At 59.0% G+C, this 11,384-nt stretch overlaps 1 protein-coding gene across 2 annotated transcripts in view; it reads right to left on the bottom strand.

Moving 5' to 3' along the window:
- Positions 1 to 505: 505 nt before the first annotated feature.
- Positions 506 to 11,384, bottom strand: part of CELSR3 (cadherin EGF LAG seven-pass G-type receptor 3) — a 36,795-nt gene continuing 25,916 nt past the window's right edge. For both annotated transcript variants that reach the window (XM_085318844.1, XM_085318845.1), the window contains 14 exons: positions 10,948 to 11,115; positions 10,467 to 10,593; positions 10,085 to 10,291; positions 9,423 to 9,597; positions 8,949 to 9,061; positions 8,570 to 8,649; positions 7,779 to 7,905; positions 7,001 to 7,114; positions 6,681 to 6,817; positions 6,487 to 6,593; positions 5,376 to 5,549; positions 5,006 to 5,206; positions 3,745 to 4,822; positions 506 to 2,952 (listed from right to left, as the gene is read on the bottom strand). In XM_085318844.1, coding sequence (XP_085174970.1) covers positions 2,925 to 2,952; positions 3,745 to 4,822; positions 5,006 to 5,206; positions 5,376 to 5,549; positions 6,487 to 6,593; positions 6,681 to 6,817; positions 7,001 to 7,114; positions 7,779 to 7,905; positions 8,570 to 8,649; positions 8,949 to 9,061; positions 9,423 to 9,597; positions 10,085 to 10,291; positions 10,467 to 10,593; positions 10,948 to 11,115 — 2,836 coding nt within the window. In that variant the 3' untranslated portion in view covers positions 506 to 2,924. The remainder of the gene's footprint in view (positions 2,953 to 3,744; positions 4,823 to 5,005; positions 5,207 to 5,375; positions 5,550 to 6,486; positions 6,594 to 6,680; positions 6,818 to 7,000; positions 7,115 to 7,778; positions 7,906 to 8,569; positions 8,650 to 8,948; positions 9,062 to 9,422; positions 9,598 to 10,084; positions 10,292 to 10,466; positions 10,594 to 10,947; positions 11,116 to 11,384) is intronic.

The following is an 11,384-nucleotide window of genomic DNA, read 5'->3' as shown; positions in this document are numbered from 1 at the left end:
CGCCCGTCCCGAGCCGCCCGGGAAGCGGCGGCCTCGCGGGCCGGGGGCCTCCCCGGGCTGCGCGGCGGCGAGCCGGGGCCGGCACACGTGGCTCGTGGCACCCGTTGCCTCCCCTTCGTTTATCTGCTCGCTTGGCACCAAATTGCAGGGGGGAAGGAAAAGGAGCCATAAAAGGGCTCCTGCTTGGTAGCAACTGATAGCGCCGGGCACCATTTGCCGCCTCCTTATCGCGTCTTCCCGCTCCCTGGCTCCCGTGGGGCAGGCAGACGGGATCGCGGTGCGGAGCGGCGCCGGGCCCCGGCCCACCGGGGTGCTGCTCGCGGCCGCTGGCGATAAGGAGCGGGAAGGGGAGGCACCGCGCTCATCGATAGCGACCCTTGCTCAGGGCGTCGTGGCTCTGATCAATACTGCCCTTTGCTTACCTGCTCTTTCCCCCAGGCACGAAAAGGGAGGATGGAGGGTGCCAGGTCCCGCTCGACGCCCAGGGATGCGGCAGAGAGTCCAGCACCTTTTATAGACTTTTATTTCCAAATCTGGCGCTTCCATAATACACTTTTACACAGCCAGGGAGAGAGCRCGGGCATCTCCCTGCCCACCGCATCGGGAGACGGAGAGAGAAAAATAAAAAAGCAACCGAACGCCCCAAAGTAACAAAAGCAGACCCAAACCGAAGGAGGACRTGTCCCGGAGCCCAGGCACAGTGCCGCAGGCACGGACCGAGCCCCGGCCCGCGGGCCGCCTCCGGCTTCCCGACCGCCGGCCCGGCGGGGACGGCCCCCCAGCCACTCCGCTGCTCTCAGTTTTTGGCACTTGTCACTTGCCCTCCRTTTGGCACCAAGTTCCCGTCCCCTCAGCCCAAGCGAGGGTGCAGGAGGAAAGGGGGCGCCACGAGGAAGGGGCACCTCTGAGCCCGCAGCCACAGCAGGCCGGGAAGCGCCGGCACCGTACGGCGAGGGACCGCGGCTGCCGAAAACAGAGCGCCCTGCGGGTAAAGCACGGGAGCGGCGCTCGGCCGGGAAGCAGCCGTGCCCCTGGCCGGCGACCCAAGGCGAGGAGCCCCCTCGCCGAGCCTGGCAGGGCAGGAGGCGGCCGCCCGCCGGGTCCCGAGGGGCCAGCTCTGTGCACGGAGGGGCCCTGGGGCTCCCCGGCACGCGGGGCCGCAGGCTCTGCCTCTGCTACATAAAGGTGCCGGCAAGCCCTGCCCTCCCCAGCCCGGGACGGGGGGCTGCGCCGGGGGCAGGCAGCCCCTCGGGGCCCCCGCTGGCCCCGGGCTGGGGTGCAGGTCGCCCCTGTAAACATCTCGGGTTTTGTTGCAACGTGAAGCTACAGCAGTTTGTGGTAATAAGGCAGTAAGGAGCGTGCTGGCCCACAGCCCCGATGGCACCCCGGGGGCAGCGGAGGRGAAGGGGAGCACGCGGACCCCCGCGAGCCGGCTGCCCCCACACCAAGGCAAGCGATAGGCACGGGCGTGCGGGGAGGAGAGCGCGGGTGCGAGCCCTTCCTCCCGCTGCCCAGCGGCGAGGTCTGCGGGGCCGAGCACAGGGCCCCGCGCTGGGCAGAAAGGGAAAGCACCAGGCTGGCTTGAATTTCCATACGGGGAAATCCAGGCTACTCCGAGCTGGGGTCCCCCGCCAGCAGGGAGTGCGGGGATGTGCGTGTGTGTGCGCAGAGCCTGCAGGGAACCGGGAACCACCAGCTGGAAACAACGTTTGCAGGGCCAGCAACAGCAATGCCGGGCCCAGATACTGGAGCCACATCTTGTTCCCGTGGATGCCAACCTCCGTGGGGAGGGCACCAGCGCTGGGGAGAGCCGAGCCGACGGCCACTGCRCGTGGGGCCGGGGCTGTCCAGCTCCTTGCCTGGACCTGTAACCCCAGCTGCTTGACGGAGCTTTGCTCYGTAACACAGGGGTTAAAGAGCACAAAAGTCGATGGGTAAAAACAGCTCGCCCTGGTCAGGCGGCGGACACCGAAGCTTTCAGAAACGGGACTGTCCTTGTACAGCACATACTGAACACCGAAGCTTGTTCCCTCCCCCAAGTGCTCAGTGTGCTGTTCCACTTGCCTCTGCGCTTGCTGCTGGCTCTGTCCCCATGCCACCCTCCCGGCGCACAGCCCCAGCTCCCGGACGGGTGGCAGCCCCAAAGGGGGTCCCCTGGGAAGGCGAGGGCCGGCTTGGCTGCAGGAAGGACTGCGCCAAGACACGCRCGGAGCAGTGCGGCGGGAGGGCGAGAGGGGCAGCTGGGCAACCACCGCCAGCCACGGGGAGGGACGGAGCTGCACCGGCAAAGCCACGAGAGCTGCCCGGCATCGCCCTCCGGCCCGCCACAACCACAGGCCCTGCCAGCAGGCGTCCCAGCAAGGCCAGGCCCGGGGGCCCCCAAGGCAAGCCAGAAAAGGGCTGTCAGYGAGACAAACGCTCCAGGTCCTGGGAACAGACCACCCGTAAAAATAACCATAGAAATTTCTCTTCTCTCTGATTACAAAGATACAAAAAGGTAGAAAACCCTCCCCCGTCCCCATGTCCTGGGCTCCTTTTCCGTCCCCCGGCCCCTGCCCACCCTCCGCGCACACACACACGCATACACGCACATCCCGCATAGAAGCGGGTCGCTAAAGAAGAGTTCAGCCCTGGTGGGTTGCAGACACGACCCTCGCCCGAGCGGGCTCCTGCTATACCTTTCACCCCAGCAGGCGATGGGGAGCGCAGCGGCAGCCGAGAGCCCGGGGGCTCCCGGAGGCGGGTGGTGCGGGTTGCTGGCCCCTCAGCCCGGAGGGTTGGGAAAGGCAGAGTTGGTTTCGGGCCTCTGACCGCCATCAGTTCTGGACGCTGCCCCCCTGGGGACACCAAACCTCAACCGGCAGCATCCAGCTGGGCGAACGACCCTGCTTCTTCTGTCGCTCTCATGGACAACTTCAGCCCCCTCAGGAATGGCCCTCACTTCTCATTATTCTTCTCGGRGGAAAGAAAAACACCGTTAAGCCATGGCACTTCCCCGGGCTCTCATCACGCTCCCAGTTTGCCTGGATGGGGACAGGGCAGAAACCCTGGTGCGCCTCAGTGCAGGAATGGCTGTGAGGCAAAGGTCCCTCAGCCGCACTGGGAACAGCCAGCGAGCACATTCGCCCTGCAGGGGACGGGGCACGGGCTGCCAAGGGGGAGGCAGAGCTGACCGAGTCCCTGAGCGCAGCCGAGAGGAAAGGGGGAACGAGCCAGGAAACCAGCAGTGCTGGCAGAGAGCAAAGCCCGTGGACTGACACTCGGGGACAGCTTTGCGCAGGGTCCCTGGGGAGAAACATGGCTGAGGCAGGCAGGGCTCCCTGAGGACTAAGGCCCTGCTGGCCTCCTCCTCTTTCCAGTCAGTCCACCCCACACATTTGCTCTTCAGAGACTTCTACCCAGCACGGAGTGACTAGGCCAGCTGTGGGTCCGGCCTTGCCGCACGACAGTATCTTCCCTAAGCACTGCAGGACACAAGCGTGCGCCCTCACTTCAAGCAGAGCTGGGAAGTCTCAAAGGCGCGCTGGCATTTCTGCTCACGCTGCACTGCAAGGGCCTGGAGCCATAACTACAGAGGGTTTTCCCTGCACGGTCACCAAGCAGGTCCCCAAGATGCCTGCTGTTTCCCCAAAGACCGACTTTTACATAGCACCCCCCCAACCCAAACAAAACTCCCAAGGGAAGAGGCCGGACGACAGACAAGATGGGCTGCACAAGGCCAGGGTGAGGAAGGGACGTACTTACTCTGAATCTGGCGACAGCTCCGAAATGCTGTGGGAGGTGGCAGAGCGAGGCGTTGAAGGGCACATTGCAGAGGGTGTTGAGGTCTGCACGGCAGAGAGAGTGGCAGTGGTCTGGGGGCCTGAAGGCGTGCTAGAAGATTGCACTGAGGACAGGGCAGAGGAGTTAAAAGAAGCAAGGATGGAAGAAAGGATATCCAACTGTTCAGTGGAAGGATGTCGGCTGGGGATGGCCTCCAGATTCTCTCTGGAAGGCTGTCTCCTAGACAGTGGTTCTAGGCTTTCCCTAGATAGTTGTCTCCTAGAAAGACACCCCAGATTCTCCTGTGATGGCTGCCTGCTAGGCACTGTATCCAGAGCCTCTCTGGAATTAGATCTTCTAGAGAGAAAGTCCAGCTGCTCTCTTGAAGTTTGTCTAGCTGACACTAGCTGGTCCCTTGAAGGTTGTCTTCTAGAAAGCAAATCCAACTGTTCTCGAGAAGTTTCTCGACTTGGCAACATGTCTATTCGGTCTCTGGACACTTGCCTACTTGGCAATGTGTTTAGCCACTCTCTAGAGACCTCTCTTACTGGCCCACAGTCTAGCTGCTCTCTTGACCCAAATCTGCAGGGTAAAGTTTCAAGGTGGTCTCTGGAGCCCTGCCTTCGGGGCAGTGTGTTCCCACRATCTCTCTGACTGGGCCTAGTAGCTAGCAGATCCAAGTTCTCCTTAGACCCATTTCTGCTGGGAATACTTTCCAAGTGCTCAGTAGACCCATGCCGGCTGGGAATRGTATCCAGCTCCTCCCTGGACCCGTGCCGGCTGGGCACAACTTCCAAGCACTCTCCTGAATTGTTCCTGCTCAGCTGCTCCCGGGACATCTGTCTCCTCATCAGCATATCGAGCTGCTCCCGTGATGAGTACCGGCTGGCTGGTTGCGATAGACTGCCCGCCCCAGAGTAGATCCTGCCATAGGAGGCAGCGGGGACAGCTCTGTGACCCAGTGTGGAGGTCTTGTACCACGACAGCTCATTGGTCATTCTGCCAACGGACGGCAAGCCTTGGAGAGCTGGAGGGTACTGGAGGCGGTTCTTCAAAATTCCTGTGTCAGACAGAAAGAGAAGTCAAACCTTTGCAGAGCAGTGAAAGAAGCATGAAAACTCAGCTGGGGGAGCTAAGTTGTACCTCCCCAAGGACAAGACAAGAAAGATCTCGCGTGGAGTCTTCAGGGCCACGTGAACCTGAGACAGGCCAGGCAGATCGTCTGCTTGCTGCAGGCTGTTACCTTTTCTTTGCCGCTGGGTCTGGGTGAGGGAGTTCTCATCCCCACTGGTCAAGGCCAGGTCTGGTTGGTTGTTGTTGGCCGCATCCTTGTTGATGTCAAACCCTAGCTTCCGCTCAGAGCCCCACTTCTGCAGGGAGCAGGGGTGAACCTCACACTCGCCCAGAGCTGGCCAGTACGACATGAGGTCATTGCCATCCACATCTGAGGAAGAGCACAGCGAAACAAGCCCCRGGAAAGAGAAAGAGAACAGTTTTGTGAGGTGCAAATGAGGCCACTGCAAGACATGGCCTGGTCCCCATGCCCACATACTGCCCTGAGGCACAGAAGAGCTAAGCTCACCCTTTCTCCTGCCAGAGCCCATGCGACTTGCCTTTTGGAGTGGTGTTGGAGGGGTTAGTGAGGAGCCGTTCACTGTGGGCTGCTCGCTTGAACTGGCGCTGGAAGCGGCCCCGCAGACGTACATTCTCCTCGCTCTCTGAGGATGGGATGGAGAGGCTGCGCTCTTCGTCCAGGGACAGGTCACTGTCCGAGTCTGAGTCTTGGTCTGTAGGGACATGGTGTGGGAAGGGGAGATACTCTGTGTGGAGGTGAGTGACCCTTTTCGGCACAAATGGGGAAGGACAAGCTCGTGCCTGTGAGTGTTGACTGGTTATAGGATAGGATCACAGAAAAACTCAGATGGGGAGAGATGTGGAGATGTCTGGTCCAAACCATTCTCTGGGCAGAGCCAGCTGCAACTGGCTGCTTGGCCCCTGAGCCAGGTGGGCTCCGACTGCCTCCAGGAATGGAGATTCCCCCTCTATCTGGGCCCTGTGCCAGGGTTTGACCATCCTTGTGGGGAAAACAGCTTGCCTTGTACCTAACCGTGGTTCCCCTTGTTGCAACCCATGTCAGCTCCCTCTGGCATCACTTCTGAGTACCTCTGAGAGGAGCCTGGCTCTGTCTTCTCTGCAATTCCCTAGGGAGCTGCAAACAGCAATAAACTCCCCATCCACCTTCCCTTCCCCAGGCTGAGCAAACCCAGCTCTCCCAGCCTCCCCGCATCCCTCCGAGCTCCAGCCCCAACTGCATGGGTGGCCTCTGTTGGTCTCGTTCCAGTGGGCCGTTGTCTGCATGGCACAAGGGAGCCTGGACCTGGACCCAGCCCTCCTGACATGGTCTCAAGAGTACTGTGTTACTGCCTGGGAACTATGCGCGTCACCAGGGACCTCTTGACAGCCCACATCCCAGACCCAGGGGTGGCTCTTGCCTCCTCCATTTTCAACCCTTTTAAAACTAGCTATGCCCTTTTCCAGCAGCCCAGGAGGCTGTGCTAAGCAACATGGCTGCTGTCTCTCCCTCGCACTGGCAGTGTGCTCAGGAATTACGGCCAAATGTGGAGCGGAGGATGTAACTATGCAGTCAGACCCTGCAGAGGTAACAGCTGCTTAAGCCAGCATTGAATCAGGACAGGACAGGTTGGCCCTGGTTTGGGGCCTTACCTCCTCCAGCATCACGGTGGAACATGGCCACRTCGAGGTCTGTGGGGCCTGTGTGCCCCAGCAGGCTGTGGTCCACAGCTGAGCCCTGACGTGCYGTCACGTTGTCTCTGAAAGACAGGATGACTGAGCAATCGCACCCGTGCAAGCCTGCRGCTCTGCTCAGGCACTGCTGCTCAGGTAGGGGTGCTCCCTACCTGAGATAACCCCGCTGGCTGGAGTGGGTGCGGGCAGAGCGCACGCTGCTCACTGATGAGACGGTGGAGGCCCCCAGCGTGATGCGGATGAGTCCGCTCTCCTCAAACAGCGCAGTGTTGTTGTAGGCATTCGGGCCCTGGTGAGGCAGGGAGAGAGGCATGGGCTTAGTTAAGGAGGCACCGCTGCAGCCAGCAGAGACAGCCTTCCCTCCTGCATCCGTCATGCCCCTCAGAAGAAGGGATATTCCCATCAACTCTCATTCCCAGCACGCAGCAAGTCTCAGCCCCCCAGGATCTGCGCTAGGCTCACTCCCACCTACCTGCGCGCTCCTGGTGGCCTCCTCCCCCTGCGCCTTCTTGCCGAGGCAGGCCAGCTTCCAGGCCTCTTGCACCTCGTCATTCAAGACGCAGAACAGGACCAGCACGGCCAGGCCCTGGCAAGGAGAGAGGGTAAGAGATGCAGTGAGGCCGAGGGTGGCAGGGTGCCTCATAGTGGGGACAGGAGAGGTGAGTGTCTGGCTCCTCACCAATATCCTCCAGATGCTCACCAGCAGCACGGGCTCTGGGCCAGTACCTGGGGCTTAGTACCTCTTTCAGAGCCCAATGTGTTGGCCCTGGGGGCTGCCAGAGCCTAGTAGGCAACCAAAAAGTTCCCAAGGCCCTGCAGCGCTGACCCTCAGGCCTGCTGCTGTAGATGTGGAACCTAYAGGGTGTCCCCTAGGCAGACAGTGGCCAAAGAAGGGTCTGTGGCCACAGCTCTAGCCCCACACAGCTCCCTTCAGATGGCTGCACTGGCTAGGGTGGCTGTAGGAGGCAGGAGAACCACAGGGATCCTCTGTTGGGTTGACCCATGCCCATGTGTGTGTGTCATACCTCACTAACTTGGTACCTCCTTCATACAGCGCTAAGGGCCTCGAGGAGCCAGTGAGCTAGTCATGACGGTGCTCCCTGTCCCTAGCACCCAGGCATCACTGGAAGGTGGCCGAAGTCCCAGTACGGGCCTTCCACTGGCCTTGTGCAGGGGGCAGAGCTGGATGGAGAAGCACAGAAAACAACTTTGTTCCCCCTGGCCTCCCCTGGCTGAGGCTGGGCAGTTACCTGGAGACTGCAGAGGACAGTGTAGAGGTAGTGGAAAGCCAGGACACTGTTGTTGACAGCCAAGAGGCCAAAGAGCCAGGTAGTGCTAATAACTAGAAGCAGAACAAAGGAGCTCCGTAACGTCATGCTGGAGAGAGAGAGAGASAGACAGACAGACACACACACAAGCACACACACACCAAGAGGTTAGTGCATGTTGTTAATCTACAGTCTAGTGCTCACAGACAGAGATCCAGAGGGGAAAGCACTCCAGGCCTCCACGCTGTGCCCCATCACAGCACTGTGGGCACATCTCTGCATAGCAGTCTGGCTCCTCCTGCCCCCAGGGCCTTCCCTTCTGGATCACACACAGCAAACACAGGGCCCAAATAACACAGGTCATTTGGAGCCGTGGATAGAGGAGCTGAGGCAAACTCCAGGGCTGGCCAAGAAGGAGGGAGAGGATGAATGAGGAAAAGTTTGGAAGGAGTGTTCAGAAGAGGAAGAAACAGGCACTGAGAGTCGACAAGAGCACAGTGTTGAAGTAGACATCAGAGGTGACAGTGAGGGCAGGACAGGAAGAGAACAGGCTGGTAGGACAGCGTGGAGGTAAGGCTGTAGAAACAAGAGGAGAGCATGAAGTTTAGGAATGGTTAACACAGACACTAGGCGGAAGAGGAGAGCAACTGCAAGGCTGACACTGATGCACAGAGGGGCACTTGGCAATGAAGGAAGAGGGAAGATGGTCACTGGAAATGGTAAAAACGATGAGGAGCAGGAACCTTGCTGGTAGTCTGGCCACCAATACTCACAGAACCGATTTCTTCTTGGTCTCCTTTTGGCCTGGGGAGCAGGACATCTTGGCCACAAGCAGGAACATCACCCCATTCATCTGAAAGTGTTGGCACTGGTTAGAAGCTGTGTGAGGGTGGTTCTGGCCTGACATCCCCAACCCATAGCACAGGCAGACACATGGTCTGCGAGGCCTGTGTGAACTTCCCTCCATTCCCTTCCCACCCTGATCCACAGCCTCCTGGGGTTTGGCTGGAGTAGCAGAAAGATGGTCTGTAACTGGGGGAGGACAGTACAGAGAAGGGGGCAGGCATCAGACACCCAAGGAAGAGGTGAGCACCCACGGTGCAGAGAAAGGAGGCAGGAGAGGGCTGTGGGTGAAACAGGACAGGGTTTTACCACAATGACGACAGTAATGGGGCCTGCAAAGCTCCAGACCAGCTTATCATGAATGGAAATCCAGCAGAAGTCAGGGTTCCCGTAGCCCTCAGGATCCAGGCCAACAGCTAGCCCTGGGGGAGGAAGAGAAAGGTCAGGTCCAGATCCAGCAGCCTTAGACTTGCCAGAGTCACATCACCCAAACACCTACACTTGGCAGGCGTGCCATGCCCACCAGTAAACTATGGGGAGACACACTGCGAGCTGCTGCTTCCCAGGAGGCACGACAACAGCCCTTGAGACATATCCCCCGGCTGGATAGATCAGCACTGCTCACCACGAGCACGCAGTCCCATAGGCCCACCTGAACAGCTGCCTGCGGCAAGCCCACCCTCTGCTTTCCCTACTGGGCAAGTGAGCTTGGCGACACCAGGGGAACAGGAGGCTGCTGAGATCCAGTGCTTCTGGCATAGCTGGGGGACAAGCGGCTCCTACCGGTGATGATGGCAGGCACTCCCCAGCCAATGGCATAGTAGAAGCGCATGGCGCCAAAGTTGACGTTGCGGGCTTCAGTCTGCATGCGATAGATGTGGAGGCCCTGGACGAAGAGCCAAGCGAAGGTAGAGAGGAAGAAGCAGTGGAGGAGGATGGCGATCACAGTGCAGAGGAACTGGGGGAGGCAAAAAGCCACTCAGAGATGGCCCCACTGTGCCAAATGCTAACTGCTCTGTCCTCACTTCTCCCATCCTCATGCTGGGGCTGCAACGCAGTTCCCAGAGGAAATGAGATCCTGCCCCCCCCACCCACACCACTCCAAATGTGCTCAGATTCTTCCCTGGAGAGCATCTGCTCATTTTTGGTCAGGCTTAGCTCCAGAATCTCTCATAAATGGACTTTCCTATGTGTCTACAAACTACCAATGAACTTCATTTTGGAGGTAGGAAGACAATAGCCTCCAGAATCAGATCACCAAGTAACTCAAGGTACAAAAGAGTCTGTTTCAGTACATTAACCCCCAGCGTTGCCCCACAGAAACAGCACTAAGACCTTCCACTTCCCAAAACAGGGCTGCTCCTTGCAGCTGGTTAGATTGGGACAGACACAATGCAGGGAATGAAAAAAGCCAAATTGTGTGCGTGCTTGCTCCTGCCCCACACCTGATTCTCTGTGTGGTTGATGCCCAACAGGAAAAGGAGCTCAGAGAAGAAGAGGGTGACTGATATGTTGGAGTGGATGCCACGTGTGTTGGACTTGAGGCCTTTGAGGCAAGTCAGAAAGGAGAAGGTCAGCAGCAGGGCCACCAGGGAGAGAGACACCAAGGAATAGGTGACAATCGCCAACGTCTCCAGGTCACCTTCCAGTTGCTGCAGAAGAATCAAAGGCATCATTAGGGGAAGACACATGAAGCCTGCTGAGCTCTCAATCTGTGTGTCCACCCACAAGTTTTCTGCCTGTGCCTTCCTATTCTAGGCATCATGTCCAACAGTGCCACTCCCCAGGCTGCCCTCTCCTGCCCATAGCCCCATAGGCTGAGGTTACCTCCCGGTGTGAGCTGTCCATGAGGACCCCGAAGGTGCCAAACTGGGAGCACTGGCAGTGGACATGTGTGGTGTTCCTGTACACAAGCTCACAGTCCTTGGCTGTCCAGAAGCCTGATGGGTTGGTCCTGCAGCCACCAAAAAGCAGAGCATGGTTAGAAAGGAGGACGCGTGTGTGTGGCCCGCAGAGAAGGAACTGCACAGCAGAGGGACCACGAGCAAGGCTTTTCTATCAGCAGATACAGCTGCAATCCCACACTCCCAAATCCAAAATAACAGAGCCAGAGCCCTGCAGGGATCCTACTGTGCCCTCTCAGCAGGAAGGAACCCCCTGGGAGAGAGCAGAAACCCTCATGTCCCAGTTCTACCCAGACATACAACCTCAGTCAGCAAAACGTAGGGAACTAGAAGGTGCTTGTAGAAAGCAGCCCAGAGGGAGTGGATCACAATGTGGGGCTGGGGCCCTGCCACGCTCAACTCACGGGTTAGAGTGGTTCCACTGGACGCAGAGAGGTTTGCTCCTGTTGGCTGTCTCCAGCAGACGAAATTCCAGCACGAGGGGAGTGTCCAGGGGCCCCCGCAGGAAGGTGTGATTGCTGAACACAGACACGCTCACGATGGGGGAGTTCATCACAGGATTCTTGGGGAGCCTGCAAGGAGCCATGGAGTCCTGTCATCAGCAAACCTGGTGGCTGCAGCCCTTCCCAGGACTTCCAAGCCACCCAGCACCTCCATTTGGCAGGAACAGCTCTGCCCTGCCCACACCAAGGGGTTGGTCAATGTGAGGCAGAGCAATGCCAAGCCAGGGAATAGGCAGAGCACAGCAGGACCACCTAACTAGGAACCAAACCCCAACCACTGCACACAGGCCTGTGAGAGGGAGAAAAGTAGAGTCCAGACAGCCTCCTTGTGCTGCTGC

This window comes from Rhea americana, unplaced genomic scaffold, assembly GCF_003343005.1.
Source record: "Rhea americana isolate MKP2758 unplaced genomic scaffold, rheAme1 scaffold_555, whole genome shotgun sequence".
NCBI classification, from domain to species: Eukaryota; Metazoa; Chordata; class Aves; order Rheiformes; family Rheidae; genus Rhea; species Rhea americana.
The sequence above is the reverse complement of the archived record's forward strand: the minus strand, read 5'-3'. Positions and strand labels throughout refer to the sequence as shown.